The 13,175-nt window shown below is 45.1% G+C and overlaps 1 protein-coding gene across 1 annotated transcript in view; it reads left to right on the forward strand.

Moving 5' to 3' along the window:
* Positions 1–13,175, forward strand: part of NID2 (nidogen 2) — a 53,022-nt gene that overhangs the window by 27,211 nt on the left and 12,636 nt on the right. Inside the window, exons 8-11 of the mRNA XM_017658709.3 lie at positions 983–1,213; positions 6,172–6,315; positions 7,010–7,138; positions 8,055–8,198. Of these exons, the coding sequence (XP_017514198.3) occupies positions 983–1,213; positions 6,172–6,315; positions 7,010–7,138; positions 8,055–8,198 (648 nt within the window). The remainder of the gene's footprint in view (positions 1–982; positions 1,214–6,171; positions 6,316–7,009; positions 7,139–8,054; positions 8,199–13,175) is intronic.

Here is a 13,175-nt window from a genome sequence, read left to right on the forward strand (position 1 = left end):
ATTGATGATTGGAATTTATACTCATCCTGCAACCTTGTTTCAGCCTGCTCTAAAATCAGAGATGCTGCACAGTATTGTAAAACTAACAGCAGATTGGAAGTCAGAAGATAGGTTTTCATATCAAAGAGTGTGGTTTAAGATATGTGGGGAATATGGTCACTTACCAGCTGAAAACCTATTTTCTCATCTTTAGAATAACACCTTTTCTATCTTCGCCATGTGGTAGATCTGTGTAAAGTGGGTGTGTTCTGTAAAAGAGCACCTGAACGCAAGATCCTGCGAGTCACAGTTGCTGCCCTGCAGCCCAGAGGTGTGCTGCAAGGTGTTCCTTTCCTTCTGGGCTTCTTTGCTTTTCCGGGATTGTGAGAGCTGGAAGCTGGGCAAGAGATGTAAGGGGAGAACAGGCAGCAGAGACCTGGATGGGGCACAGGAGAGCTGATGACCAGGGAACTGGCCTGGCTCCCAACTCAGACTAAGAGAAACAAGCCCTGGAACTCTTCAAACTTAAGTGTAAAGTGTTGGCAGCTGTCATCTCGTGCTACCTAGACAATGGATTGTTGAAAACTTGAGGTGTAGAGTCAGGCCAACTTGAGTTCCAGTCCAGCTCTGCCACATACCAGCTTTGAAACTTGGACAACTTCTTAACCTCAGTAAGGCTCTCCACACATGATGGCAGGGTCCACCTCATTGGCTTTTGTGAGGAGTAAGTGAGGCCGTGCATATAGAGCCCTTGGGGGCTGGCACACGATAGCATTCATTCTTTGCAAAGACGACAGCAGTGATGCACTGCCTCCTCCTCAGCATTTCCGCTTTGCATCCACTCAGCCTCTAGGGGGTGCTGTGCAGGTCTCCATACAGACCGAGGAACTTCCCTAGGGAACACACTCCAGGAATTAGATGAAAACTGCAGAAAAACCCACCCCACATAAAAACATACTGAATATTTTAAAAATTTACTGGTTTGGCTGAATGTCTATTGCAGTTGTGACCTCTACAAGTTCCAGAGACTACTCTCTCACGTTTGGTGCCACCAACCAAACGCGGTCCTACCGGGTCCGCCAGAACATCACCTACCAAGCCTGCAGGCATGCCCCCAGACAGCAGGCTGTCCCCACCACCCAGCAGCTGAATGTGGATCGCGTCTTTGCTTTGTACACCGAAGAAGAAGGAGTGCTGAGATTTGCTGTGACCAATCAAATCGGCCCTATTGAAGGTACAGTTTCCTTTTTTTGTTGTTGCTGGACAAAACTTACATCTCACCTCCTTTCTTCATTCCTTTTTGAGTAGCCTCAGAACAATTCAGAGGTTATCCAGGGTTACTGAGTGCCAGGCTCTGTGTTAGGTGGGTGTAAAGAAGAATAAAGCAGGGTCCTGTTCTTGAGGTGGAGACAGAGGTAGGAATGGAGCTTTTAGAACAAGGTCCCTGCCAAGCTCAGGAATAGAGCATAATGCATGCAGCTGACTTGTGGTGACACCCGAGTGTGTGGGCCAGTTGTGTTGAGGATTCACCTGTGAACGAGGTGGGAGGTTAAGAAGGAGGATGATGTTGACAAATATTTGTTATAATTGTGTAAGCACGGGGTGCTGTGAGCCTAGTCTGGAGGTTCAGGGAAGATGTCCCTCAAGGAAGTGACATTGTAACTAAGTCAAGGTGGGACAAAGAGCCAGTGTCTGGGAAAAATAAACAAAATATAACTACAAGTTAACATCATACTTAATGAGGAAAAGACTGGATTCTTTCTAAGAACAGGAATAAGACAAGGATGTCTGCTCTTGCCAGTTCTATGTAACACTATCCTAGAATTTATAGGCAGGGCAGTTAGGCAAGAAAATGAAGTAAAAGGCATCCAGAATGGAAAGGAAGAAGTAAAATTATCTCTCTTCTATAACATGGTCTTATATGTAGAAAATCTAAGGAATTCATTAAATTGTTAGAACTAATAAACCCTGCAAGGTTGCAGGATACAAGATCAATTTACAAAAAATTGTATTTCTATATAAAGTAAGAGGACTAGACTCTTCTAGGAGGCAGAAGTGATGTGACATGAGAACTCTGAATGCTAGTTTGGGTGGGTGGGTGGTTTTGTTTTAGAAAACTTGGGGCTCAGGCACAGGGTGTCCAAAGGTAGGATTATAAAGTAGTGAATTAATGAAAATATCAGTTGGTTTTAGAGAAATTGATGTACATTAGTAGGAGAGAAAACTTGTTACTGTCAATTTCTCAAGGAGAGATTTAAAGAGAAACAACTGTGGAAACAACCTTCACCTTTCAATGTGCAGTTCAGCCCCTCATGGTATAGGCATTTGATCTATAAAAACAGCAGTTGGTGGAAGAGTCCTCCAGGCCATGGAACCCCATTCAGATTCTTGAATCACGTAGGGAAAAGATAGATCTCTGGGTACAGTTTTCCTAGAAAAACATACGAATGGGAGTTACAAAGGGTCAGAGAAAGTCAGCAAACTTGTACCAAGTTGCTAGTTTGTCTTTAGAATTTCATATGATTTTTTCTTCCACCCAAGTCAAAGAATAAAAGTTAATAATAACAGTAAAGGAAGGTTTACTTGGTGCCAAGGGCTGTCCTAAGTACCTTCATAAATTAGCTTGTTGACCCCCACCACAACTCCTCCCCAGGAGGGGGATTATCATCTCCAGTTTCCAGAGGCCGAGGTGCAGATATGAAGTAATTTGCCTGGTCACAGCTGGAAAGCTGTGGGTGAGACTCCAGCCGGGCCCCAGGCCCTCCTCAGAGTCCCTCACGGCGCCTCTCCACACAGACTCCCCTGGCCTCGGACTGCCTTGGCATTTAGACAAGATTTCAAAAGAGGGAATGTGTTCTTACCCCTTTGAGTTGGCCCCCTGCTTCATCCACCCCACAGCAATGCGGTCCATTCTCCCTGAATAGGAGAGCAAACGGTGGGTGGTGGGTGGGGAGAGAAAAAACAGAAAGGAAAATGGCAAAAACAAAATCTTTTTCTTTCCTGCTCTCAGTGCATAGCAATATGATCTTAAAGTCTTTCCCGTGTTCCAGAGGGAGTGACTATCTGGCTGGAATGCCTGTGACCACACAGCTGCCCCACCTGCTGTGGGAGCCCGTGGCCTCCAGCTGCCCAGGGAGCCGTTGGAGCCTGTGGCCCCTGCCCCTCCCCAGGTGTCTGAGCTGTGGGGTGGCTGTCTTTTGTGGGGTCATAGAACAGGATCCAGGAATGCCTCCTGCCCTTGCCCCCACTTGAGGTCCTTTCAGTGGGTTGGGGAGACTCTGGGCAGAGGCTGTGCAGTGAAGCTGACCGGACTGTTCCTTTAAGGAAAACTGCTCTTCCCCTGATGATTAAATTAGTAAATTAATTCCAGATCCTCTGTCAGAGAGTCAAGCTGTTTAAGAGGCTAAGAGTGAAACAGAAAATGTCTTAAGAAGGATACCGCTATTCTTACTAAAATAGGAAAAAAGTTAGTAAGCCATAGAGAATGAATAACCCAATGGTTTTAGAAATGTATTCTTAAAATAATGTTTTTGGAAACCAAATGCAGTGAACAGGGCCCTGAGCTCAGAAGGGCTGTAAGCTTGGCTTAATGTTCTACCATCTTCATCTTGAAACGTAATTTTTGAATCAGGGGCTCCCCCTTTCCATTTTGCACTGGCTTTGCAAATTATGTGACTGGTCCTTTTGTGAAGTATGTATTAAATCAGTATCATATAATTATAGATACTTTTTCCTCAATTTCAGGTAGGCCGGTGTATCCTGTCCAAGTTTTGCAGGTCAACCTGGTGTTGCCTTTATAAATTTTCTTTTAATGCCTAGCAGAGTGCTAAGCTCTTGATATCCATGTATACTCACTGATCTTTGCTGGAAAGTGCCACGGTGAAAATTTGGTGCTGGCAAGTACTGAACAAGAAAGCTAAGCATTAGTATTTATATATTAAAACGTTTTGAAGCTGACTTCCCCCTTTGGCTGGGTAGGCCAGGCATTTTGTATAGAATCTTCTTCTAAAATGGTGAAATAATAGTGGGGGATAACCAGGTTCTTGTCTTATATTAGGCCTCTGTGGGGACGTGACCCTGTTGTCCTTAACCGTAGCACATGCTGGGCACTGACTCAGGAACCTGTCTTCGCTACCCCCAAGCCGCTTCTGTCCCATCTGCCAAGAGATCCAGAGGGAGGGATGAGGGTCATCCAGGCATATCTATGTGATTTGGGATCTGGGCTTATGCTGACTAAGCTCATCAGGTTTAAAAAGTGCTGGAGCTGTTTGCTGGTCTTTCCCTGGCCAAGGTTCTGTTACTCGAGCCAGCAGCATCGAGGTGACCCAAGGGTCAATCAGGGCCCTCTTTTTTTAGGCCATAATAAGGGACTCGATAATATGAGGTGTTTCCACTGCAGGAACACGTGGTAGTTATTCTTAAGAAGCAATGGGAGAAGTCTACCGGGAAGCAATGGGGTCCCCTTAGGACTCAGCAGACTAATAGAGGAAACTGCAAGAGTCCCAGTGTGGGCAGCGGGGCAAGTCCTGGGGAGGGGGCCAGATATCCTAAAGGACTGGGAGAAGTCAGTCCATGAGGCAGGCAACAGCAGCAAGTGCTTGGGTCTAGACTAGGAGCTACTTTGGGCAAGTCTGCCCCTGTCCCCCACACCCCACCAACATGAGGTAAGGGTGGTGGGGAGACATGGGTGAGCTCGTGAATTGAGAAGGAATCTGGGGGTGGGGGGGCAGTGCTGCCAATGTCTATCTACAGATGCCACAATGCTGGCTGCCAGAACAGTGAGGGCTGTGGAGCAAGGACTCGGAGTGTACTAAGCGGGTGGGCTATCAGGACAGGGCCTCAGGTACAAGCACACGCCCAAGTTTTCCTGACTTAGAGTTCCGTTAGAAGCAGAGATGGTTTGATGTAGAGTCTGGGTGGTTTGGGTGGGGCTCCTGGCCCGATCAAAATTAATTCTGGGCACTAAGACAGAGTGAAAACTTGAGTGAGGAAAGCCGCGGCCCCACTGAGAGGCAAGAGGAACACAGTCACTGGGAACTGGGCCAGAGGGGGAATTGCCTTGCACATACATTATGCTGGGTTTTCTTTATTTTCTGGAGCCGTCTAGCAGATGTAAGCATTACCGTTATTCCCATGTTACAACCTGAGGAGTTAGAAGTAAATGGAAGTGCTGCCAAGGTTAACAGATTCACACTGCCTGGCTGTCCGGAGTGCTTTCCCACACCACCGTTTCTGTGTCCTTTGCTTAGATTGGATAACTTTACAAAGTTCCTCTGGTGGGGGGGGCAGAAAGCACAGGCTCTGGACTGCCAGGCTTTTTGTCCCAGCTCCAGCCACCTCTTCTGACTGTATGAGCTTCAGCAGATTACTTGACTTCTCTGTGCTGCAGTGAAAATGAAAATGACAGTAATACCTTCCTCACAGTGTAGTCATGATGATTTAGTGGGAGGTAAACTGATATGTAAAGGGTTTAGAACAGTGCCTGGCACATACATGCTCAATGGGTGTCATTATTATGATCTGTCTAGAAACAAAGCTCTTTTGAAAAGATTTCAGATGTTAATAGTCATCACTACCTAGTGGATGGGTGGGTCTGTGGCAAGGTTAATCCCAAAAAGTAAACAGTGAAAAAATTAATTTTGAACCATAAAATAGTGAATTTTAGTGAGTGAACACCTGATTTAGAAGCAGAAACTCTGGTCATGAGTCCCTGCTCTACCCCTCCCTGGTTTTGTAGACTTGGGAAGTTTTTGTCCCCCAATATCTCTCACTTTCCTTATCTGTAAAAAACAATTACCTGTAATGGGGACAACAGGCCACCTCAGCAAATCATCCCAAGAATCACATGAGGTGATAGACCAAAAGTGCTTTAAGAAGATTCCATGTGTTGAATATTCTTACTCCCTGCACACAAACCTGTGAGCCAGAAAAGTTCGTTGTCTATAGAGTAAGCAAGAGAAAGCCATTGTGGAATTTAAAACTGCAATGCAGATAATCCATCCTCCTTCTGGATGTTAATCATTTAGTAAAGTCACTGGGTGGGCCGGGAACACTGTATGCAATCAATTGCAAGGACTCTTTGAACACGGTATGCAATCAATTGCAAGGACTCTTTGATCTCCTTCCTTCTGTGCCATTCTCTTTATAATAGCCAGATTGTGCTTTTGTTTTTTACATCCTCTACCCACGCAGAGGACTCAGACCCTGCCCCAGTGAATCCCTGTTATGATGGTAGCCACGCATGTGACACGACAGCTCAGTGCCATCCAGGGACAGGTACAGACTACACCTGCGAGTGTGCACCTGGGTACCAGGGAGATGGACGGAGCTGTGCTGGTAAGAGCTGTGTGCCTTGTGTTGGTTCATGAAGTCCTCCAGCATTATGTTTACAGAAGACAGCTGTCTTCTTGGTGATCTCCATTGGCTGATGAGTTTAGCAGTTGTTAATCTCAAAATAGTGATTAAAAACCAAAGCATATTCTGGTTAGGTTTGAGAGGATAGTTTGGAGAGGTGAGTATTTGCAGCTGGGGCTCTGAAAAGACGACTTCTTTTGCTATTCCTGGATATTTGGTTTTCCGAAGTTTTATAATTTTAAGCCTATATGATTTCTAACATTTTCTATAAAAGCATGTTTTCTGGTTATTTTGGATTCCAGACATTGTGTTTCTTTCACTTATTATACCCCAGAAAGCAGCAGAAATTTCTTCATGTTTTAAAAGAAAAGTTGTTTCTCTGTTTTTCTTCTAAATGTTCAGTTTTTTTAATGTTTAAAGAATTCTCAGAATATTTATTCAGGATATTTCTCCCTGTGGTTTATACTTGAATGGCTTGAATACATGTTTATTATTTATCGTGAACTGCAACATGCATTGAATATCTGACACTTAGAAATCCTGCATTTTGATTCCTGTTTAGTCCACTAACTCTTAGTCCTATTGAAGCCTCCAAGTAATGAGAAAATACTATTTTCAGACCTTCCATTGGTGGGATCTGTGACTGAAGCAGCCCTTCTCTGTTCTTACTTCTTAGATGTCAATGAATGTGCAACTGGCTTCCATCGCTGTGGCCCCAACTCTGTGTGCATCAATTTGCCAGGAAGCTACCGATGTGAATGCCGGGGTGGTTATGAGTTTGCAGATGACCGGCACACTTGCATCTGTGAGTGCCAGAATCACTCCCTTTGGGCTAAATGGTGCTAAATTTTACTCTTTGATTCATTAGTATTTCTTCTTCCTCTGTACAGAAGCTCTGCTGTATGGTTTTGTAGAAAACAGACAATTTACATTGAAATAATCCAAAGCTATGACTTAGTTTGACTCTATTTTCTTTGTTTTTTGTTTTGTTGTTGATGTTTTCTTTTCAACAGATACTTCTAGTGTTGAATTACTGAAGATGTTCACCACGTATCTTGGTAGTTGGCCCAGTTATGTAACAAAACTGTGAACCTCTAATAAATACCACCAGCTCTAGATAGAGGTCAAATATTTCTCAAATTAGAATGAAATGGATTTGTAATTCAAAAATGTTTGTCCCACTTGACCAGGCATAGAGCTCCATCTGTAATAAACATGCCCTTTCTAGGGTTCTTAAAAAAAAAAAAAACTTTGGCCCTAAATAGGAACTTAAAGAACTAGGATTCCAAATTCACCCCACTGGTAGAGCTAGATGATGATAGAGAAAATAGACTTTTTACTCCAGTGGGATGAAAAGTAGCAGTGATCATAGAAACTGTGTGTGTTTTGGAGCATGTGTGTGTAGAAATGCGTGTGTAACATTTCTGGAGTTATAAACTGTAATCAGAGACTATTTTGATGACTAATCACCATGCCTAGTATTTTAACCACAAACCTAGATCAAGCATGTCTTGAACTTTAGTGTTCGTGCAAACCATCCAGAAGTCTTGTTAAATGTCAGATTCTGATTCACGGGCTCTGCGTTGAGGCTTGAGAACCTGCATGCCTTATAAGCCCCCAAATGTCCCCATGCTGGTGGCGTGCAGGTCACCCTGGGAGGAGCATGGCTCATCCACATGCAGGCCTGAGCTCCTGGACATCCCTGCCTCTTCTCTTTCCAGTGATTGCGCCCCCTGCCAACCCCTGTGAGGATGGTAGTCATACCTGTGCTCCTGTTGGCCAGGCCCGGTGCATCCACCATGGAGGCAGCACGTTCAGCTGCATCTGCCTGCCGGGCTATGCCGGCAATGGGCACCACTGTACCGGTGAGTCAGCCTCCGTGGCTCGGAAGGTCGCCTTGCGGGTACATGGTCATGTCCACAGCCGGGTCCTCTCTCAGAAAGAACTGCTACCTTCCTTGGTTCACGCAGCCTTGGGATTGCCGCAAGAGAGAGAGAAAAGGTGTCTTCTGAGTCAGGAAGGGGGACTTCCTTTGGGCCATATTGTGGAGCAGATGTGGTTGCACTGGGTGGAGCCGCTCCTGGAGCTGGGGCAGCCACCGAGAACCTTCTGCTCCTGGAGCTGGTGGAGGCTGGAGGGGCTCCGGGAGGGTCTCCTCTCCTGTGAGGACGTCTCTACCTCTCTGTCTCGGCTTAATTCAGCACTTCCGGTTGAACCTGTGTGACATTTTAGTTGCTTTTCTCCTGGTTGAAGTGATATTTTAAGCAACCTCTAACCATACATTCAATTCTTTCTAGTTTTTTTTCACCCTCTTCTCTCTCTGGAGAGAGGAGGACTAGGGAGAAGGAAGCACTCAGGTATAAAAGGCATACCTAAGTCTCAGACTTTCATCCCAGGAATCTACCTACCATGGAGACTTCTTACAGTAGTTTATAAAATCTCTCAACTGGAAGGCAGGACTAACTGTTCAAATTTAACTTAGAAGTAATAGGTGAGATTGTTGTTGAAAACCTAAGCATAATTCTCTGGGTATCAGTGTTGGTGAACATGGCATTGATAGCACTTTAAGATAGGGTTAATCTGGAATCTAACCCACGAAGCTTTCTCAGAACGACCCAGCAACATGTGATTGAATTAAAACTGAATTTCATGCTGTCTGTCAGGAAGGCACACAAACGTATGGTAAAATGACTCGGAATGAGAGAGTGATGGGAAGGAGGTGTGACATGGAAAAGGGTCTGTTTGGGGGAATATGCCCCTGCAACAGGCCCTTCTGCTCTCCTCATATCACTGCTTGCAGCTGCCCCATACATCTGAGCCCGCAGAGCGCATGCACTCAGAAGAGCCGTGTAGTCCTGGGAGCTTCCTCACAGATCTACATAGCATGGGCCCTGCGCCTCACCAGGAGCCTGGTTCTCATCCTCCTCCTGTTCCTTTTCCCTCTGGTTTCAGCAGGGCAGGCTGACCAGGCAGCAGGCTGAGGCCATGTGTTACTGACAGAATCCCCTTCCACATGTGGTGGGCTATTTGGGATTTTCTGAACTCTTGCTGTACAGGAGCTCTGCTCTATGGTTTTCTTGAAAATTCAGTTTATATTGAAATGATCCAAAGCTGTGGCTCAGTTCAGCACCCCCACTTTTTTTTTCTCCTAAAAACACCCCCAATGTTAGACAAAATATTTCTGAAATTAGAATGAAGCAGACTTGGAATTCACAGATGCTCATCCCACTTGACCAGCCAAAGAGCTCCATCTGTAATAGATATTCTTTACAGACAGAGGGTACCCTCTACAGTTTATGGGGTCAGGATGAGGTACACAAATTCCTCATGGTTCTGTTAAGCCCCACAGTGGAAATACTACTTTTTCCATACCCATGGAACTTATCATTCAGTTCAGTATATCACACTACTGGCTCTAAGAAGTGAGAATGCATACAGAGAAAAATCTTGTCAGTAGCATTTCATATTTAAACATCTGGTTGCTCAGGTCAGCAGACAGAGTGCTTTTAACGTATTTAATTCCTTAAAACGTTGATTTAAAGTGAACAACTTGAAATTAACTGCAGCTTAGATCTGCTCAGTGTTACTAATCAGAATGTTAATTGAATTTAGATGCTTCTTAGCCCCTTAATGCTATCCTAATCTCTTCTAGAAACCCTCTCTCTCCCTTCTTTTAACTTCTACTTGTCCTGTAAAACTTTAGTTACCTTTTGGGGTCATATTACGGCCCTGAAATTGGCTAGTTTTCCAAGTTCAGAGAATTGCCATTCTTCGTTGATACTGCCATCTTGATTTCTGCCATTTTCAATTGCCCCTATTTTACCTCTGGTTCTCTACTTTTGGGATTCTCTCGGGAACACACAAATTTAAAAATCTGTCAAACCCATAGGTTGTTTCCCTAGTGTATTAGTTATCTATTGCTGCATAACAAATTACCCTAAAAAATAGCTTAAAATAATACACTTATTTTCAATAGGTCAGGGGCTGGGAATGGTTTAGGTCAGTCCTCTGCTTTCAAATACTCACAAGGCTGCAATCAAGGGGTCTCAGGCCCAGGGTCTCATCTGAAGGCCCAACTGTGAAGGATCCTCATATGGTCATTGCCAGGATCTAGTTCCCTGACGACTGAGAGCCTTGGGTCCTTACTGGCTGTTGCCTAGAGTGACCTTCAGCTTCTTGCCACGTGGACCTCTCCAACAGGTTACTTACTTCATCAACGCCAGTGGTAAAACATCTGCTCACAAGATAGAAGTTACAGTCACAGAAATGACGTCCCCTGGTTATTGCTTTTTTGCACGGGTCAGATGCTGGTGGGTCATATAAGATTGAAGATACTAGGAGATAGGGCCTCTTTGGGGACCCTTAGAGGCTGCCTCTCAATGTCAGTTACCATGTGGTTGTCTGCCATGTTTTCAGACTGTGCGGTAGTAGAGAATGAAGTCATTTTTCTAATACCTATGCCATGCATGAATCAGGCTAAGCCCATCTTGAAGGTGACTTGCAAGATAAGCATATAAGTATGTGTGTGCGTATGCATCTTTAAAGGCATGCCCCAGTGTGCATGTGGCCCAGTGACCACAGAAATAGGAAAAAAATAGAGATAAAGGCTCTGTTTTATGGACAATGTGTATTCTTGAAGCACACACACTTTTTTTTACTTCATCAAACTAGCAATAAAAGGGTGTGTGGGTTTTTCTCCAGCCAGTTTGTTACAAACCAGGTTCCCTGGAGAGGCTGTAGTTGGCTTTGGGTTTTCAATCTAGTCTGAGTGACAACAGGAATTGCTGTTATCCAAGCAGAGTTAAATCTTCCAGCTTCCCTCAGTCTGGGTCCCTGTATTGGAGAGAGCTAGATATTTCTCAGGCAAATTTGTCCTTATAGATCTTGGCAAATTTGTCCTTACAGATCTTGGTGACTTGAAAGGCAGACTGTCCTGAGTTGGTACCTCCCAGGGAGGAGCACGTGTGAACTGAGGAACAGATGGGCCATTCCTCAGAGCCATCATTGCTCTGGGAGAGGCACTTATATTATTCTTTCTCAGGTTTTCTGTTCTAAGAACAAAGATTCTGGTTAAGGTATTGTAAAGTTGGTGCAGCCACAGAAAAGAGAACATGCTTGAAAGGAAGAAGTTGATTAGGCTCAAAGGTCCCAGAGAAGGAGTCACTACTGCATGCCACACAGGGGCAAAACCAGTGGGGTGCTTAGCTGAATGGTGGGGAGGGAGGCCTTGCCAGCCAAAGCCTTTCCTAGGGTCCGGCATGGGGCTGAGGTTCATTAGCACCAGGAAATTTCACTGTGTGGTTCAGTAAACCAGGCAGCAGGATGGCAGTGGGAGGAGAAAGCTCCAGTCCAGTGGCTGGGTTTGTTTTGAAGGGATTTCAGCTGGTTTTGAGTGTGGGTTCAGAATTAAGGCAGTGAGAAGAATGTTGAAGCTCCAAAGCGTGGACTCAAAATGGAAGAGTTTAAACACATTTCCAAACAGTTTTTACCAGCTTCATAGATGACAGAATGGAGAATTATACTGAAATTGGGCCATCTTTCACTATGTGAGTGGGAAAGGAATGCTACTTTGCCTTGAACACTGCTGTCTCCGCCTAGTGCTCTAACGGCCGCTGCCGGCGACAGCTCTTAGACACACATGACAGCCCCCAACACCCGCAATGGCACAACAGGGGAAGCTCCTCCCTTGCCAAGGGGCTGAAAGTCTTTTCACACTTTCTCTCCTGACACTTGATGTCCTGTTAAACAGGGAAGAGCTCTCCTTCTTCACCCCAAAGCTCTGGTTCCCCCAGGACCCCTGTGTGTTTGTGCTTCCGAGGAGGAGCTGTGGCCTGCTCTGGGTTCAGGTCCCGGAGTGGCTGTCTGGACTCCAGTTTCTATCATGGTGTGAGGTCTTCCAAGGAGGCCTCAAGGACTGCTCTCTGGGGAGACTTAACCCTCTCTAGCTTTAGGGGGACCGGAGTATCCCACTTGTGATGCTTTCTGTCTCTTCAGAGACATAACAGTTGCTGCGTCACAGGGTCTTTAGTATCTGCGGGGAGGCTGGCCACTCTTTCAGGTCTGATCAGAATCCTAGGCCACAAGCTGTAAGAACAAGTACCTCTGGGGAGTCCCCTTTCTCTGAGTCCAGAAATAATCACAAGAAACTGATCCATGGGTTCTAGAAATAGGCCCTGTGTCTCAGGAATTCCTGCTTCCTGTCATTCATTCCCTGGGGTTCCTGTTAGCATGAGAAGTACTTTTAGCATATGTATTATGAATAGTTTTGATTTCCTACATTTGGCTGGATGTAAAATTTTACAGCTTTGGTTTTACAGCCAATTATGCAGCCTCTTCCAGGACCAAGAAACTGGATGGTTGCCAGCTCTGCCCAACTAGGCATTTGAGTTGTCCTTTATCTACAGATAGCCAAACTCAAGGTAATTAAATATGACAATATAGAACCCACATTGATTAGTCTGGAAGTAAAGTTTCTGTTGTAATTGTTTTTATTTGGTTTATTTTTGGTTAACCAAGGAGCTAACCAGAAAACCTTGTTTGTTTTTAACCTTGTGGATGAATTTACAACTACTTGTAGATGGAAGGGAAGGTGGCCAGGGAGGCTAATTGCTCACCTGGGCAGAGGCTCTGCATGGCATTAAACTTGGTTGTGTCGAGTGTTCGGGATTCTTTTATTTAAGGAAGCCAATTGATATTGACGGGACCTCCCTGAGACTGAGGATAAGCATGACCTTAACCTGCTAACCACAATGTAAGAGATTGCTCTCCTGTGAACAGAAGGTCTGTGTTTCAAGTCTAGTGTGACCGCTACTGGCATTGGAAAGCCCCTTAGTGACAGGAAG

The sequence above is a fragment of the Manis javanica genome, chromosome 8 (genome assembly GCF_040802235.1).
Source record: "Manis javanica isolate MJ-LG chromosome 8, MJ_LKY, whole genome shotgun sequence".
Classification (NCBI taxonomy): domain Eukaryota; kingdom Metazoa; phylum Chordata; class Mammalia; order Pholidota; family Manidae; genus Manis; species Manis javanica.